We start from the raw sequence: 19,808 nt of genomic DNA, 5'->3' as shown, positions 1-19,808 counted from the left end.
GACTGCATAGATTGCAATGGCACTGGTATGTACTGTACTCTCTTCTTGGAACACATGCTACAAGTCCTAACCTAACTAACATTAATAGCTCTTTAGTCACTTTGCTCCATGTTGATAATAGCTTTTCTCTTAAGGGGGCAGCTGACCTCCTGTGGAGGCACTTAAACACAGCCTTTTACAGATTGCACTTTTGAAATTGTAACTGAAACTTTAGCAGCCTAAGGTTTAAAGTAATGTTTCACCAATGCAGTTAGAGAACAATTTCTCAGATTTTAGAGATTTTTTTTTGATAGGTAATTAGTGTAGGTTTTTTTGATCTTTCAATTTGCTCCCATTTAGTCCCTATTTAGGGACAGTTCACTTTGTGAAGGTTGCATTGTCTTGCATTTTGAACTTGGCTTTCTACTGCAGTTCCAGACTGCTTTTTTCAGTTAGCCCAAATGCTATCAGAAGCCAAAAGAACTAACAAGATAACTATCCACAGTTCTGATTACATTATTTTTTCAGAAGAATAGTGGCTTCAGCAAACTAAACCAGGATGTTAATAGTCTGACCATGATGTATTTGTTTGGTTAACTTGTATTGAAAGTGTTTGGAGTTCCCAACACAATCCTCAGTTTAAGAACTTTACTCTTTCCATGACTTGAGACTCACAATGCAGGAGGAAGTTGAGAACCGCATAACAGGATGGTCACCCATCCATAGGAAAAGTCGTCTCTCAGTACAATGGACAGGCTTGTGATACAAGCCCTCCCCCTCTTCCTGTGGCACGTCTAGTATGAAACTGCTATTTCTGAGGATAAGCTGCTTTGTTGAAAGAGCCGTTCTCCTTCCCCACATTTTAAAAAAAAGGCAGGATGTTATATTTCTTTATAAGTCCTCTAAAACTGAATGCAAAAATATTTTCCCATATTGTCTTGAAATGAAGGATGAATTTCACAGCTTCCTTATCTGGTTAGGAAAAGTAATAGAAAATATTCCAAACTTCTCATTCTATAGTTGTGTGCATATGCAAGAGCATGTTTTTGTTTATATAGATTGCTGTTTATAATTGCTTGAGTTTTAGAAACACTAGTAGAAGAATAGGTTTTGAGCTTTACTGTACTTGCTTCAACAACTGCACTGTGTTTCTCTTGTGCTGCTACTGAGAAACCACAGCATGTAGCATCTGTAGAACCAATGCATGCATTCTTTTGAAAGAGTAAGATAGTATCAGGAGGTTATATGTAGTTTTTGGAGAAGAATGTCTTTTGCTTTAGGGACACTCATTTTTCATTTATTTGTTGCACAGAATTTGATTATTTTCAGTATCCTCTGAAATTCACTTCTAGTTGAACACCGTGCTGGCAGAGTTCTAATGTTTTAAACATACCTAGCATTGTGTTCATTGGGCATCTCAACAATGTTATCCATACCAGATAAGGATCTCTTTTTATAACTGAAGCTTCGCTTAGGTTTAATATTACTTTAAAACTACATGGATTCAAACCTGACAAGCAGTAAGAATGCGTCAGAATAATGAACATTTCCCTTCCTCAGTCATTCTACTTAAGGTGCTCTAGCTCTCTTTCCTTGTCACCCAAATATTGACAGGGTACCTTTTCTTACCTCCAGCTCTTCCTGGTGTTTTATACTCTGCCATGTTCCCTTTTATCCCCAGCATTTCCCATCATTATGACTTCCACAAATACATGGTTCCTCACAGCAGAATTTTTAAAGCTATCTTAAGACTTGCTCTTTCATGAATGCGTTTTGATAAACAACCTAATACCTAACCCTGTTAAAAAATAATAAATTACTTCATTATGCAGTTTTCGTTATTCAATCAAATTTAAAAGGGAATAAACGAATAGATCTATGGAAATGTAGTTGTTAAATATTTTAACTGTGTTTCAAATCTTAATTTATTTTGAAGAGTACCTCAATAAAAATACGGTTAAAATAGCCAATGAAAATAAGAGAAACTGGCTTTTTCTCTTATTATATTGTTGGTTTTAATATGCACGTTGCTGATGACACGAAGCTGGGAGCAGTGGCTGACACACCAGAAGGCTGTGCTGCCATCCAGAGACCTGGGCAGGCTGGAGAGTTGGGCAGGGAAAAATGTAATGAAAGATAACAAGGGCAAGTGTAGAGTCTTGCATCTGGGGAGGAACAAGCCCAGGTTCCGGTATAAGTTGGGGAATGACCTATTCGAGAGCAGTGTAGGGGAAAGGGACCTGGGGGTCCTGGTGGACAGCAGGATGACCATGAGCCAGCACTGTGCCCTTGTGGCCAGGATGAGCCTGGATGAGCTTTCGAGGTCCCTTCCAATCCCTAACATTCTGTGATTCTGTGAATGTTGTTTGCAAGCAGAATTTCTCCTTGAAGCTTAGGTTTGGAGAACAGTGATCTGCAGAAGGTCATTGCAGAACTAACAACAGGCAGGTTCTCTATTAACTTTCATCTAGAGCCTGTTCAGTCTAGACAGTATTGCACTCGCTAAGTTGCTGAGTTTAATTATATTCAAAGCTGAACAGATCCCTAAGCCATGAAGGAGAAGAGTTGCTCTCTTAAGATAAGGGTGGGTTTTTAAGAATTTAGATAAAGGAGGAGCAAACCACCATTAGTTTTCAGACGAACAGGCAAAAAAATACTTGAAATTTGGTCATGTGTTAGCTTTGCTTGGGTCCTGAAATAGTGATTCAAAATACAGTGCCAAGTTCTGCGTTTTCCAGAGAGAAGAGAATCCTCCTGGCTCCTCTAAAATTTGTGCAGTGTCATAAAACTGTCATAAATTCCAGCTATCTTCAAAGCATAATGTAATCCCATCCAGCTGTCATGGAGCATTTACCCTAGCTGGAGCACAGCTACTTTCGTTTTGAGTACACAACTAATAAAAGTCCAAAAAAGGATGTGAGCATGCATGTTTCGTGTTAAGAAGGGGACCAATAAACAGGATACACACATCCTTACCCTTTCTTATCTACAGCAATATTTCAATTTATTTTCCATTTTTGTCAGCATTATGAGAGGTAACTCATTTCCAGAAGTCTGAAACCAAAAAAGCAATTGTCACAAGATAGCAGCAGGAACAGACTGGGGCTTTTTTAACCTTTCTTTAAGCTTCTCATGCTTCCTAATTACAGACACAATGGAAGACCTCCTTAATGTGGCCTGGTAGTTCTTGTCCTCTAATTCATGCAATGCTGTTTTTTTTGGAAAGACCATCTAATTTTTACCTCCTATTCAGATCAAAGCTACATGTCTTACAAAAAATGTAAAACACATCTGCATGTCAGCAATAAACAATACCATTTTTTTAGTGGATGAGCAGGGTGTTTGAAGATGAATGTGTGTGTACTGAATGCACCTTGAAATCAAGCAATGCTTTCATTTGTACCCAAGTAGTAAGTGTAGAATAGCAGCGCCAAAGGTAAAAGATGATTCAGGTTGTTTCTTTTCCACCTGTTCTTATATACACGTCTTTTTCAACACTAAGCTAGTTCATATTCTACTCAAGGTATTATAGTGATTTTATTTTAAAGAAAAAAGCACAAATGATGGCAAAATTATGTGCTTATGCAAGCCTGTGTTCCATAGTGATTCCAGGGTGTGGATATGTTCCCTGTTGCTGGCTGCTTGATTCATCAGAGTAGTCAGGCTGCCAAGACATTGCTCTCCTTGGTTCAAGCTGTGATGCATTAGCCAAAAATTGTTGAGTTAAGGAAGGACAAGCTTCCTTTTTCTGTTTGGATTGGATTCTGATACAAGAGAAATGTCAACTTGTTAGACTTAATTATGAAAAAAATCAGAATAAATTATGAAACTGTCTGTATCTCTGTAAGTGCTTCAAATGTTAATGTCTGAAGCTATTATTGTTCTTTTTCTGAGAATGACTACTCCTTTTATGGTTTTTTTTTTTTTTTGTGCCAAAACTGAAAAGTGATAAGTCTTTCATAGGGAAATAAATATGAACAGTCAATATTTAAGGGATTTGGTAGTTTATATTTGCCATTTACTGCCTTTTTGGAAGCTGGGATTAAAGAGGCAGTAGTTGGGACTGCTGCTCAGTCTTTTCTGGAGCTACTTTTTTCTTTCTCACCTACTGCCAGAAGGACCAATAGCCTCAGCTTTAATCCATGATTTGAGAATCTGTGAGTCCTGATTCAATGTGTGGATAACAGTTATTTTTTTAGTTTACCTTTCTGATTTTTTTAAATGGATACTCTTATGTGTGTGTTGTGTCTTTAAAAGCTTTTTAATAGTAGATTTCTGCCATGGGAAGAAGCCTGCCAAGGTCTGTACACTTAACCCTCAAATCTTGTTGTAATGGTTCAATATATTATAGTACAGAATCATATTAATGCATTTCCTTTCTCAGCCCACTTAGGTCATTAACTAATACATCAGAGACACAGACGCATGTTTTTATTTTCTCCATGTTCTCTCTCATTTGTGAGCCAAACTGAGTTAGGATGTGGGAACCTTTCCTCCCTTTGCAGGGCAAGGGATGGAGAAATAGCTGCTATGCAGAAGGCTCCTCTGCTGCAACTGTGATATCCATAAGTCAGGGAGATAGGAGACAGCTGTGGATATGTCCACTGAAGAGATAGTTAAAATAACTTCCTTCGTAGTTTGTAACTATAAATCAGAAACCGTTGTTTTCTATAGTGTTTTTGTGTATGTGTGTGTGGGATTTTTTAGCTGTGGAGTTTTCGGGGTAGGGGGGGAGATAGTTGAATCACTGGGTTATAATGGTTAATATCTGTTTCTTGCTTTTTAAAAGAAGGTATTTTCACTGACTACAGAACACTCTCAGTTAATTTAGCATTATTGCAAAAAGTAGTAGGAGACAGTTTCAAAATTAGCACTACACTGGTTAAGAACACTTTAAAATTGTGAATTCTAGAAAAGTTTGGGAGAGACCTAGACTGGTGTTTGCAGAGCCCTGTCAAGCAGCCCTGAATGTTTCTAGTGAGGGAGATTCCTCCAGTTCTCTGGGCAACCTCTTCCAATGCTGAATTGTTTCATGGTTAAGACTTTTCTTCTTCTATCCAGACAGAATTTCCCTGGAAGGAAATTATTCCTGTTGCATCTTGTCCTGTCACCGTGTGTCCTTGTGAGGAAATTACCTCCACCTTCTCTATAACTGCTTCTTAGGCATTGGAAGACTCTGATTACATCTCTCCTGGAGCTTCTTTAGGCCGAAGTAAACCAACTGCATTCAAACTTTCTTCGTGTGTCAAGTTCTCTAAACATCTTGGGAACTCTGCTGGACCCTTTTTTATTCCTCAGTGACTATTTTGAACTTGGAGGACCAAAGCTCTATACTGCATTCCACGCGTAGACTGGCAAGGGCCCAGCAGGGTGTACAAATCATTCTGCTGGCTGCACCCCCGGGGATGCAGCTCCAGATACACTTTGCCTTCTTTACTGCAAGGGTACCCTTCTGATTCATGCTCAAATCCAATGCATTTACTGGTTAACTGCTATTGTATTTCAGCCTAAGCTGATGGATCGTTATGTTCCTATTACATTTCCACCTTGTTTCAGGAAGAATCTTCTTACTCTTTTTTTTCTATGTGAGCAGCAAGGGAATACTCGTTTTGTGGTAACTGCTCCTGCTCTGCACTTTGCAGCTTAATAGGAGTTTGAGTCATGCTTGAAATGCTTTTGGGTTGTGGATCCCCCAGGGTGTTCCCCTACCATCTTTTTTTCCCCTCTTTGTCATGGCTGTAGAATGGACTATAGAATTTGTTCTGCTTGATTCTGTAAAACGTTACATTCTTACACTCTGTCTCTAGAAAAGTCTTACCAATTTTTAGCTTTTTTTTTTTTATTATTATTCCTGGGTTTGCCTTTCTTAAAAAAAAATCTCTCCCAAATACTTGAGGTGACTTCGCTCCCATCCAAAGTATTGAACATCAGTAGGCAAGGACTGACAAATCTCCTCCTAGTTCACCTGTCTCTAGAAAGGCCTATTCTTCATTTGACAATTTATCTGAAGGTATGTCCTTCATTTACTTTGATACTTTGTGGTCTGAAATGGCTTGAAGAAAAATTTTGCATTAGATTCCAGCAGAATTCTCTTAATAGAGACAATTACTTAATAAAAGCAGTAACAAAGAAGAAATAATGTCAGAGATTTTAGGCTCGTGTTCTGTTTACCGTCAGTTCTTTGAGAAATAAGAGCTTAATGCAAGATTGATTTCATTATACTGACCAAGCTTTTTCAAAAAACCACAAGTAGTTAAAAGCATTTGGGAAATAAAATTGTGCTGTATTTAAATGTGCCAGTTATGTGCTCAAAGCCCTACATAAAAAATTAAATTTTCAATTTAAATGACAATCCGTCCAGTTTCTAGATTTGTTTTTTATTGTCTGGCCGATATTATACTTTTGCAGTCTGAGAGGTAATAATAATTCATAATGATCAGAGCAATTGGAAACAGAAACCAGTCCCTTTTAATTGTTTCCTTCCGTTGTATTTAATTCAGCTTCTCTGAATACATTAAAATTCTTGGATGATGGGTTTGTTTTCTGTTTGTTGTCTTAATAATAAAAGCTGGACCCTGCAGGAAGATTTAGAATAATGGGGTATTCCAAGTTCTTTTTCGGAACCAATCAAACTTGTAGGTGAACTCTTTTAAGTGGCCCTTTTTTCCAATATTTGCATTCAAAATTCAACATTCTGTGGATGCTACTAATATATAAAGTGAAAATTTTAGTTTATACTAATGTTGAAGGGAAGATGACTTTTCTTTGGTTTAGTTTAATTTACTGTTTTGAGCACAACTGTTTTTCTTGCTTACGTGTTGGGACGAGGGAGTACACTTACAAAACTATGAAAAATATCTCTAGGTTTTGGAGGCCAATACTTCTGGCTTTTACCTCATGTAGAGAGTTCTGTGTTCAGCCCCAGTTGTTCTATCGGTCTGTGTTCTAGTGCATCCAGACTGTTTTGATACCTTGCAATTCCTTTTTTCATGTATTCTGGGCACAAGTCTTCCTTCTTTGTCCACAGGATCAAGCCTCAGGTGTAGGTTCTGAGGATCTCATACACATCAGCATCCTATTTTCCAGTTTTGATGGGTGCATTCTTGCTTGCTGTCCATCCTGACTGTTTTAAAGACTATTATTCTAGCTCACTGCTTTATAAGTGTTCCATTGTTTGCTTCTCATTTCTCTGTGCTCCCCCATTTCTAATATACGCTACCATTCTCACTCTGAAGGCTGCTTCAGCACTGAGAGCTCAGCTGTGCTTCAGCGATGCTATTTAGGCTCAAACTCTTAAATTTTCAAGTATTGCTGTGCTTCCTATGAAATTTGTAGAGCAATGTGGGAGAGAAAAAAGACATTTTAAGCTCTGTGAAGCAAGGTGCTATCAAACTTTGTTATTTGTACAGTGACTGGCTTTAGCGGACTCCTATAGTAAATAGAGTATATTGTGCAATAATACAAATTCAATAGATACTTGTTGAAATTACATCCAGCATTAAGTCACTAAGTTGAACACTGATGTGTTAGAAACCATTAGTCAGGTCCAGCAATGTGTCAGCATTCATCCTTACTTTAATCAAGGATGCCATATCTATCCTTAAAAATTTGCTACTGCTCTTCAGTGGCTTTAACTAGTATGATATTTTTTTTTAATAGTTTGTCTTGATGCATGCATGTACATGCTTGAGCAGCCCCGTGTTTAACTGAACTGAGACAATGCCAACGTACGGCTTCTCTCCTCCCTTTCCCACATCACTCGGCCATCCTGGGGAAGGGGGAGAATATTTCGGCCAAGGCGTGAAAACCAGGAGAGAGTTTTCCTCCCTCCGTAGATTGTGTAACAAAGCAAAAATGATCATTCACATTTGTTTTTTATAACTAGCTTGCTACAGATGACTGTGACAATAAAAAGCCCCTTTCTCTGTCTCTATCCATCTTCGTGATACAGATGTGATCCGAGACATTAGTGGTTACAGGGTAGGGGGAAAGAGCTTTTCAAAAAGTAACTTTGTAAACAGACAGAAGTAGGAATTTATTTGCTTTAACAATCTGATATTTTTTTCTTTAAAGCCTTGTACTGTGTGATGCATTTGTTTGCCTGATTTAAGTAACATTGGAAAAGTTTTAACCAAGCATTAATTTAAATCCAATTTCCTGTCTCTTGAGGAGAAAGGAGGGAGAGCTTCTTTCTTTTTTTTTCTTTCAAGTTTTCCCACCCCGTGGCTTGAGGAAGCCGTGTGAGGAGCACGTTCCCACAGACTGGGGTCTCCAACAATGCCGTTTCCGTCTGGGAGGCTCAGCCCACTGCCCGGGCACTGTGAGCCGCAGCACGTACGCTTACGTCACCCCAGCTTGAACCTGCTTTTGGTGGACTTTGTGTAAAAAGTGCTAAAGCTGAGCAGGAAATGGAGATTTCCCTCACATTCTTCTAGAAATTGCCTTTAGTTTTGTTTGGGTTTTTTTGGTTTGTTTTTTCTCTCCTCTGTTGGAGGGGATTGCAGTTTTTTCCATTTGTAATCCAAATAATTCATTTGACAAGAAATACAACTGCCTTTGTTCTCAGACTGTCGGGCACAGTAACACTGATTCCTGGTGGAGTTTTAGTGTCTTATCAAAGACGGGTGATGACTATTCCATTGCTGTCAGGTGAAAGTTTGACATGTGTGATTGTGTTTCTGCGCCTCTGTGTCTGGAGCTTACAGTTCCTGCTACATTAAAATTTGAAAAACTAAGCAGGGAAGCTGGTTAACTTCTGTTTAAGCCCAGTTAAGTGAGTTAGATATTAAAGCATATTTGTATTTCTCCATAAAGGTCTAGAAGATAAACTGTGAGTTGTTGTTACTGGTTGTTTCTTAATTAAAGTTTAAACTGACTGCTATCCACTTAGCTGCTTTACCATTGTTTGACTGCCAACAGCCAAGGATACAGTCACTTAGAAGGTCACTGAGGCATCTTGTTCATCACCCTTTTGGACTGGGCTGACTCTTTTTACAGTAATCCGTACAGTCTCAGGAGATGTGTTTACCAGTGCCCCTGTGTTTCCCACTGGAATTAAAGATCAAGAGCACAAGACTGCATTCTTCAATTTCAGTTCCAATCCCAAAGATGATGATTCCTTGCCACTGTCAGTGTTAAATCTGTTGGAAGCTCTTTATTTCCAACTGAAACTTAATTTTTCTTTGTGATCTTGTTCGCATAAGTTTCTGCACAGAAATGGTTTGTTTAGAAGAGTAAATATTTGTCCTCATCTGTTAGAAATTTTATCTGCATATTAATGCGGTAGAAACAGAAAAGTAAAATCTTAAATGAGCAGAGATACTACCAGATAGTCTGCCTCAAGGATTTTAGGCATACATCTCTAACTTGTTTGCTACATTTTGCACTTGGGGGGGTGAGCAGCTTGATATTACCTGGAATTAATATACAAGATAACTTTCTTATCACTAATTTTTTTGGTTGTTCTCTGCAGTAGTGGATTTTGGTTTCTTACCACAGGACTTTAGTATTAGGCTGTTTGCTTTCTCTGCTGATTTCTTCAAAGATATTAACAAAACCATGAGTATTGGTGGATTGATAGAACCAATACTTGTTAGATTGATTTTAATGTTGTTTATATTTTTTTTCCCTCAAGAATATCGACATAACAAACTTCAGCAGTAGCTGGAATGATGGCTTGGCTTTCTGTGCAGTCCTCCATACTTACCTCCCAGCACATATTCCCTATCAAGAACTAAACAGCCAGGACAAGGTACGACATTAAAAATCCCATTACTGAGACTGTGAGACTATACAGTTAATATGGGTTAATAAAGAAGAATGAACAAATCGGAGTTCTAAAAAACCCAATATTACTAGGAATCATAATTGGAACACTTCAAACTACTTTAGATGATAACAGGACATGTTCATTCCTATGGCTCTTTTTAAATTACCATGGTTAAATTATAGACTCCATCTGAAGCAAAAGTAGCAGCATTACTATGAACTTTCTTAACACCATTTTGTTATGTTTGAAGTAGTATTTCCTTGGATTCTAACATGTTTTTATATCTCATACAGAGAAGAAACTTCACTTTGGCTTTTCAGGCTGCTGAAAGTGTCGGCATCAAATCTACTCTGGTAAGTTTCAAATGCATACTGAATGAATTATGTCCCATTTATAAAAATCAAATTATTCTTTTTTGTACTTTTGGAAGGTTTTGATGCTTCATACTTCAAAATAGCAGTAGATGAGCTCAGCTAGAGGTTATTGCCCCTGAATCATACTTGACTGAAAAGCAGAAATGATACTCCTTACCTCAGTGCTTTGTTTAATAAACCCACCGTTGTTGTCAACTTAAGCTTGCATATTTTTTGCATTAAATAGTGACTGAGATACAGACCTGTACTCCAGCTGCTGCAGCAAAGGCAACAGCGTGATAGCCTAGAGCAGGTAAACTCTTCAGCCATAAAACCAAGATTCACCAAAACTACCTCTCAATACCATAAGAAATAATAGTAAAGGCAATGGATTTGACAATAACTTAAGTAGTTATGTGATAAAATCTTGAAGAATTTATTCATTCTTTCCTGTCTCTGACCTACTTACAAATTATTTGTTTGTTGTTTGTTTTTAATTCTAGGGGTACAAATCAGGATATGTAATATTTTTTTTTTGCTTAGTGTAACATGAAAGTCAAGATTTTAACTCTTAAGTTTAGACTTTTAATTTGTCATCATTGTAAATAATTGAAAGGGTTTTTTAATTTCTTGTTTATAATAAGCTTTTTTATACAAATTTTAGTTTGAAAGAATTAGTTTTCAATTGGATAGTATTTCACAGAATCACAGGATGTTAGGGATTGGAAGAGACCTTGAAAAGGGTCCCCTTTACCCCCTGCCCCAGCATTGTATTTGCTGGCAATGGCAGTTGGGCTTTAGTACTTTGACTTTGTCAGTGATTTGAAACATGGAAGTTTCTTACCAAGTGCTCATGTAGGAACTAGATTGTGGAAAATAACTACAGGAATTCTTACATAATTCAGCTTTAAACTAAATGCTTGCTGCCTGTCCTTTCTTTATTACAGATACTCTAAAAAGACAAATTGAATGGAATTAAACCTTCTAAATGCAATTTGTATCCTCTTAAGGATTTAGTATCTATTTACACACCTGCATACACAGTGTGTATGATGTGTGTGTTTGTGAATTTTTTTTCCTTGTCCATATTTCATAGGTGGAGGGTGAAAAGGGTGTGAAAACTAGTGTATGTAAACAGTAGTGGTAAGGTAAGGGGAAGTTATTTGTTCCCTGAATAAGAAAGTATTTGGCTGCTTTCACGTGGAGAATTTAAAAAATGACTTTCTCTTTTTTTGAGTTCTGGAGTTTCCTGGACCCAAAGCTTACAAAATAGACCCTTGCAGTAAACAAAAGCTATTAGAAACTACATCACTATGTTTTCCTTTGTACATGTGCTGAAAAGGGTAGATTAGGCTTTGTTTACCCTGCTTATTCACAGCAAATCTGGCATAGTGTTACTGTGAAATACATGAGAGCCAGTCTTTCCATTAGAAACAAACCCATTGCTTTGTCTCCTGGATGTACTCAAACTGGCAGTAAACTTGCCTCTTCCTTGCCTCTTTACACAAAAATATGTAGAAATAATCTAAAGTTCAGTAGTCTGCTGAAATGTAAAATGAGATTCAATTATTTATTGATGCTGACTCTCACCCTGATAGGAATTTTTAACTCGAGATTCAGTTACTGTCTGAGCCTTGATGCTGTGACTCAGTACCAGGGTAGATGGCGTTGACTTGCAAGGCTGGTGTAGGGGAATGTGAACACTCAAGTCTTGACTACTATATTAGTTGTACTGAGTGGGGGACAACGCAAGTATGCACAGCATTATGCTTTGCCATCTTAAGTCAACAAAATACCTATCTACAGATATGCTTTTCATAGCTGTTTACATTTTGTAAGTAATATAAAGAGGTATGGAAGAAAACAGAGCATTCTTCATCAATACTTTAAATTGTGGAAGCTTTACAGATTTACTATTCCCAGGAATTTTTAGAAACTCTACCACATTACTCACAAGGTTATCATTCCTGATTTTGACCAATCTGTTTTCTGTGACAGGACATCAATGAAATGGTGCGAACTGAGCGTCCAGACTGGCAGAATGTCATGCTGTATGTTACAGCCATTTACAAATACTTTGAAACCTGAAACCCTAATAATTCAACAGATCCGTGGGCTACCAGATGGAAATCTTACTGAAATGCTAATCCCCATTTCACTGAAAACTGGCAACATTTGAGTCCCCTCAAACTTCGGTGACACTATCCTGGATTGCCTCAGATTGCTTCAGCTACTAAGCCTGGAAACAACTGTTTAAAAGCAAGAACTTGTTACCACAGTGCTTGGAATAACCCAAGTTATTAAGCTATTCATGTTAATTATGTAGCCTAAAGAGCCTGGACTACTTATGTGCCGCCTTTCCGGCCAGACTTCCTGAAGCTTTCTTTCCTAGGAGAGTGAGATGAATGGATCCTCTAGCATGTAAGAGACTGAATGTACAGCTAAAGCTTTGAGAAGGAAAAGGATAACATGGCATCGTATTACGGAACTTTCTCTAGCGTTCTGATACCACAGAGTCTGAATATTCTACCCACAGCATATGACCCCGATACAGCAGAGTTCTTAATGGTAATTTAGTTACTGCCTTTCCCTCCTTTAAAATATGCACAATATTCTAGGAAAACAAGCTTTTGTTCCATAATGACAAATTGAGTGGAAAAGTGCTCTTGATACCTCGAAAACTTTGGCACAGAAGAACTCGTCATTCTAAAGCTTCGTTATAAGCCTACCTCTGTCACAGTGATGTGGCTTCCAACTTTATCTTATGGATTGTAAAGACTAGCACATACAGCTCCTGGTTTTCAGGGTACGCTATACTTCAAGGAATCTGTCCAAACTCCTTGTGCTTCCATTATAACAAAAATGAATCAATAATCAGCCCTTGTACAGCTTGTTCTTCCTCCCCTTCCTCCTTTGCCTGTATAGCACGCACAGCTACCCCAGGCTTTACTCTACAGCAATACGAGCAAACATCATGGATTTCTGTGGTAGAATTTTGGAACTGGGATAGCATTTCCTCTGCAGAGAAGATATTTTCAGTGAGATGTAATAATTAAGTGGTTTGTCTGAAAATCCAGCTTTGCCATGTTTTCTGTGTGTTTTTCGTTGATCTTGCACATCCTCATCTGACTGACAGAAGGTGAGGCGTTCTCTAACAAGAGCTATGGAGGAACTGATGTCATGTGTATGCACCCCGTAGTCTTGAATATTGCGTGGAAGTGACTCACTGTCACAAGGAATTGAGAAACTTTAGTCTGCTCAACTTCTATTTTCCTAAAATGTACCTGAATTCATGTAACGGTTCTCTGGCAAAACAGTTCAAGTAAGTGCCTTAGCGATCATTGAATCGATACATCCTGGCACTTCAGGGCCTCATGCAGAATGTTAATGGCTCAGAACAATTTCATATCTCCATTTGTCATAAGCTGTTTGTTCTAATCTTGTTTGTCAAATCAAGGGAAGACTTCATTCTATCATTGCTTCTGCCTCTTATTTTTCCGAATACTTAGCAGCAGTTAAGCCACAGTTGAACGTCTCTCATTAATATTAAGCAGAAGCCTACTTTAGAAGTGAGTTCTATAGCAACTGCTATTTATAAGCACATGCTCTTTCAACACAGTAACCCTGTTATAAAGAAAATTAATCTGCCATTCCTATGATGCTCTTATGACTGTTAAGGACAGTTTGAATGTCATAGATGTTAACCCAGTGAATGCAACTATGCTTGGCATCTCTGAAACTTTGTCATTATATAAAAGCACAGATTTAACTCAAAATGATTGCCAAATGCAAAAACCTGTCATCTGAAGAACATAGCCCATGTGAAGAGTAATAATTCAGCATGTCTCTAGCAGCTAGCATTGTCTAAAAATATACACTTCCATTGATATGTGCCTGGGAGAATTACAAAAGTTTGCAAAATTGTTTCTTAATCCATGCAGAGGGCCTTTGGAGAAGTTTTCAGAGCAGCGGTGTCTTGTACATTCTCACAGTTATTTAGAACCCTAAAAGTAGCTAGATACTCCCTATTAATTGGTGCATTTAAAGAGCCAACGTAATCTAACGACAGTTGTCACGAGAGAGGCTTCAAGTGAAATATCTTCATTAACAGATTTTAATAAAAGCCTGAAATACAATTTTCTCTCCTGTATATTTCTTAAAAAAATGTTCTTCATTTCTTCAAATAAGTTTCAGTAAGAATAGTCTTATTAGCAATAAAAGAATATCAGGCTCCGTGAAGAAGTTTTTGTATAATGATGTATCTGAGCCTTTACATATAAGATGCTGCACAGCTGTCTGAGTGGCAGAAATGAAGCAATGGAAGATCTAAACCAAACATAATGCCCTGCTGCACTCTACAACATGGGTTTTTTCTGAAGTTTCAAATAGCATTAAATTTCTCAAGAGGAAGAATAGCCGTAGCCCTTCCAGCTGTGGATGATACTGTTCTGTTTGGTTCCTACTCATAGTTAATCCTGAAACAGCCTGGGTTTTGTACATATGAAGTGCAAGCTTATGCTGATATACTTTCCTTTTTAATCTAGACAATATTTCTGAATGTACCACAAAAAGGACAAATATTTTATCATCAATTTATATTATTGCATTTTAATATGTGCCTTGCAAATGCCTGTGCTGTAGGTGTGGGGTGGGCAACCAAATGGACCTGTTGAACATATTGGTGCAGATAGAGCTGTAATCATCTGCTGGGGCTTCTTTCCCAGAACGCTTCCATGGAGCAGAGAGGTCCCTTTAGAACCAGAGGTATGTTTGGTTTGTCTAGTTGTCCTGATGCAAGATCATCAGCAATGAACTGAATGAACAATTCTGGGGTTTTCTTTACCAAAAAAAGAAGGGGTGGGAGGGAAAGTTCCATTTTAGTTATTCAGGAAAACTGTCAGAGAAGTTTTGATACAGAGTATCTAACAATAACAGAACTGAGGTGACTTTAGAATGGATCACTCTTGATTTGGTTTACAGCTGGTTTTATTAGATCCAGTTTGATTTGGTTGTCTTGTATATTTAAATAGAAACACTAATTTAGGATCTCTGGTGTGAATGGCAGTGGCTCTCACAAAGATCTCTCATTCTCATACCTCTGAAAAATTGTGAGTGAAATTTTTCCTTTTAAGTTTGTGTTTGTGAATAGGTTATCCAGAATATAGTGTTTAATTACAGCATATTCTGTTTTAAAAGGGGTTTTTTTTCTCTTTTGCATGAAATATATTCCTCAAGTTAAATGTAGCATTTCTGATTTTTTTTTTGCCTGCAATATTGTAAAATATTTCCACTGATTATGTGTTTCTGTCAAGTCTATAATCATGCTTTAGGGTCCCTTTAATTTGCCAGAACTAAATGAACTTGGCTTTGACGTACTGGTGTTAACTCATATTAATACCCCTGGCAGCAGTTGTACTCTGGTTTTCCATGCATAAGGAGAGGTGATTTTGCCCCTTGTTCTAATGATGCTCACAGTACAGTGCTTGAAACTGCTGAGGATCTGCCTTAAGAATGTTTTAGCCGTGATTAAAAATTCTCATTAGAATCTCATTTCTGTTAATGAACTCAATGTTTAATTTTTATCAATTTTTTCACTTCCCACATTCAACACTTCAGACATTTGGATTCTGCATCTTTTGCATTGACAAAAATTACTTTTACTCAATTATCTCTGTTTCTGTACAGTTTTGGTCCAGGGTACAAATGTTATTATAGCCTAGTTTTAAACAAGATTATTTAGGAAGCTGAAGATACTAAGAACTTGGGGGTTATTTTTCTTACTTTCTGTGTTCTGCTTGGGACTGGTTTGGGAACACTGTCTGTTTTTCAGTTGCAATGTGGCAATATCTTCCAAAGCTGCCCCCTTTGGAGGGCTGGCATCAAGCTATGCATAGGCTGGAGTTAAGCCTTTAAAACTCTGTTCAACTCAAGACTTTACTTCTTTTTTGCCTCTTGCAACTAATACAACCCCAGCTTAACTGCATCGAGAGTGAGCTATTAAGGGGCAGAATTCTTCTGGGAAGGAATCCAGTTGTACACCTTGACACTATTTTTTGCTTGTTGTAATACTCTTCCTGAGGTGGCCTAAGAAAGAGGATTTTAGAATAGTGGTGTTCATGTACAGACTCATTTAACTGTATAGTTTGTCTGTGATCCTTCCCTTGACTTGTTAAATATTTCTGGTTTATTTTCACATTCTGCCAAGCCTTATTTCCACAACTCCTTTCTTTAAGCTAGCATTAGTGTACGAATACTCAGTAACCAGTTTGAGAAATGATTTGGCGAAAAGTGGTGTTAAAGTGTAGCTGTTATCCACGAGTGCTGGACCTGGCTCCGGGCTTTCCCAACATCGTATGTGCTGGTTGGTACATGTGTTAGAGCCGCTTTGCTCTCCCATACAGCTGCATCACCTCATGGTGTCCATCAGGTGTGCTTGCCCCCGAATTATCAACTCCTTAAATGAGTTAAGGGCTTGTAGACATCTCTTAATATATTTAATGGTCCCTATTTAGAAAGATATCTCTAGTAGTATTTCTGCTTTCAAAGGACAGTGGTTGGATGGGTTTTAAATTACTGTCTGGCTTGCTGAGCATTCCCAGTCCTCCATTCCGCTGAGTTTTTTCTCTTGTATTCCCTATGGTTTCAGTAGTAGTTGTAGTATGCTTTGTGGTTGTCAAAGCCAAGATGTTAAGCATCTGGAATATGTAGTAAGTATGCTTTTGATAATTAATGCTAAATAACTTTTAAAAATCAAGGTTTGTACAGTTCTGATTTCTGTTAAAGTGTATTTTTTCCCATATGTATTTGTGCTTACCACTTTTGGGGATGCAAGACCCCATGACCTGAGTTTGACAAGGCCGCTATCCTAGCCCCCATAAATTAATTCATTCTGTGCTAATAGGATTATTTCCTCACACTGAAACTTCAGTAAAACCTATGAATACCAGATGACTTCCTTCCAACTGACATTTATCTTTTACTTGCAGTATTCCTTACCCTTAGGCCCCTGTCTGCCACAGAGTTGCACATAAAGTTCCCATCAGTCCCAGCAGGACTTGTGGATGCAAAGCGATAGGGTCAGCTTTTGGCAAAGGTTGGCAGCCCGATGTAGTTTAGCTGGTTTCATTTTAATCCCCTATTTTCAGGGGGTTTCAGTTTAGCCAAAATCACTTACTCAAAGCTGAAATGTGGTGCGCTTGTTCTCCCCTGGGAAGTATGCTTCTGTTTAATAATATTTTTTATGAGATTGTATTTATGGAAACTGAAAGAAAAATGTCATGAAGCTAGTTTGTTGCACTTTTCTAAGGCTTTTGTATTTTGCATAGAGTTCTAGAATATGAACAAGTTGTTTGGGGAAGTCAAGGCTTTAAACTTGCTGTGCCCCAGCATAACGACGTATTACGTGCATTTTCATTCTAGTGATGTATGTCTTATTTTAATGGCATGTAACTAGTGTATTTATATGGTAGTTCAGAAAGCCAGTGGACATTCCTGCTGCAGAGGAGCCGTTGGCAGTGCTGGTTCCACAGTTCGGGAACTGACCAGTTTTCACAGCACACTGCATTTGCAATAATGGAGCAGTCGATTTTTGGTTCTGAACTCCATTTCAGCAAATGGGGAGAAAGAGGCTTTTCTTTCATTCCATTGTTGAAATTTCTCTGGATACTTTTACTGGTTTCCAATTATTGCTTGTGCTCAATTAGGATGATTACTTGGGAATCAGTTCACTAAAGAGGATACAAATCCATGTAATGTGCTCAAGTAATTCATCCCCGTGACTTACAACATTTCAGTTTGTTAGAAACTTTTGGTTTTACGTATATTGTAAGATTGATTTTACTGTTTTTAAGTAGCACTTTTATGCATATCTGAAGGCTTTTTTGGGGCAGAAATGTTATTTCTGTGTGTTATCTAGTGGAAAGAAAGTATAACACTACTAAACAAAGCATAGACTAGCTAGCCTCCAGACTGTAAGTTCACTTTAGGTCAGTAATGATCAGGGGTTGTTCGATGTGTATGAAATGAATCAGTGATCCCTTTTACTATTGGACAACTCTCCAGATCAGAGTCAGAAGGGCATTAATTGGTACCCTCCAGCCCTTGGGTGAGGGTCCTTTCAGTTCAGGTGTGAGGCAGAACTGACAGAACAAAGTGATGAATTTTGGACTCGGTGAAAGAACACAATTTCATTGGTGTCTCAGCAGCATATTGGATAAGGACTAACCCTGTTTGAGATGACACTGCAGCCAGTACTAATATCTCCTAAATAGCTAATTTTCCATAGTCTTTAAAGATGATGTAAAAAAACAGTGATTCTTGAAAGCTCTTCTCACCTCTCTGGCTTTTCTGCTTTGTATTGGTTCTATACTCCCTCAGAACAGCTGTCAGACTGACCTAACAATATGTGTATGGGGTTAGTAATTCTTGTTCTAGACAACAAGCATTTTTCTTTTTTTTCCAGAACTCTTTGAAAAGGTTTACACACACATTGACATACATAAACATTTTACATATATAGAGACATTTTACAAAAATGTATATATGTACACACGCATATATACATGTGTGTATACATATATTTACATATGCCTGTTCTTAATAAAACCGAACATGTTTCAAGGAGTGCTTGTGTCTTGGATGCTTAGTGCTGTATTAGCCTATATGTTTAAAAGGCATGGAGGAAAAACAACATTTTATTTGCTTCTGGTTAGAGCTGAGAAATACAGGTTTAAGGAAAACTTGGAAGTATGTTCAAATTGTATTTCACCTTGTTTCTGTTTTGAAAGGCACAAGCTGTTAATCATTGGAACTTAGAAGGCCAGCAAGCATATTTTAAGCTAAACCTTTTGGAGGACCAATATGCTTTTAGTTTGCAAGGACCACTAAAGATCTGGGCATTTACTTTCTCCATAATGTATCTGTATGAGTATTTAGTATGTATGCCTTCCATTTGCCAATGTTGCCATGTTTTCTTCTTAATTATTCATGAAATAAAGCTTGCAAATAGCAAAATGTGTGTTTATGTTTTTTTGAGTGAAGCTGCTACAAAAGGGAATACAGGAATGCTATTTCTGGCACCGTGATTTTTCAGGAGTAAACGTTACAGGTAGTAGTTTGCGGAGGTTTATATGCTATGGAGGAGAAGTGCATGAGAATTATTTGCATGCACATAACCTCATGAGTTTTTGGGAGTCACATCTCTTCTGGTGTACCAGCAGATACTTTATGGTATCTACCCCCAAAGGGTTTTAAATGATAAGATTGTGAATAGCCTAGATAAGAGGTACATATTTAAGGCATCTGCTTAGCCTGCATTGCCCTAGTCTTGAATACGAGTAACAGAGAAAGGAACTGCAGAGGATACGTTCCATTTAAGCAACTTCTGTAATACATTGCAGGGTTAGAATTATGCAAGTGTTACTTAACCCAACCCAAGTAAGGCAATGCGTGAATGTGTACTGGCTTGCTCCCTCTCCTCTAAAGGAATTGGGCTGGGGAGGTATTGGGAACAGTTCGGAGTATTTTTAAGATGCCAAAAAGTAAGATTTCCAGGTGAAAATAAAGACTAGAACACCTTAAATCTGATTTGGTCTCAATCATCCTGGATGGTAACTATTTCCAAATGCTGGTTTAGAGCTTTAATTTCAGGTGCTCTGGAATAAATTGCATCCAGAGGTTTGGATTGACCTCCTATTAATTTCAAATGC

General features: G+C 37.8%; 1 protein-coding gene across 1 annotated transcript in view; it reads left to right on the top strand.

The window, feature by feature from the left end:
• Window positions 1-19,107, top strand: part of SPECC1L (sperm antigen with calponin homology and coiled-coil domains 1 like) — a 65,038-nt gene extending 45,931 nt beyond the window's left edge. The window contains exons 14-16 of the mRNA XM_082066420.1: window positions 9,614-9,730; window positions 10,042-10,101; window positions 12,100-19,107. Of these exons, the coding sequence (XP_081922546.1) occupies window positions 9,614-9,730; window positions 10,042-10,101; window positions 12,100-12,189 (267 nt within the window). The 3' untranslated portion in view covers window positions 12,190-19,107. The remainder of the gene's footprint in view (window positions 1-9,613; window positions 9,731-10,041; window positions 10,102-12,099) is intronic.
• The last annotated feature ends 701 nt before the right edge of the window (window positions 19,108-19,808 follow it).

Source organism: Streptopelia decaocto (assembly GCF_964273445.1).
Source record: "Streptopelia decaocto genome assembly, chromosome: 15".
NCBI lineage: Eukaryota > Metazoa > Chordata > Aves > Columbiformes > Columbidae > Streptopelia > Streptopelia decaocto.
This window is presented reverse-complemented; position numbering and strand designations above follow the sequence as displayed.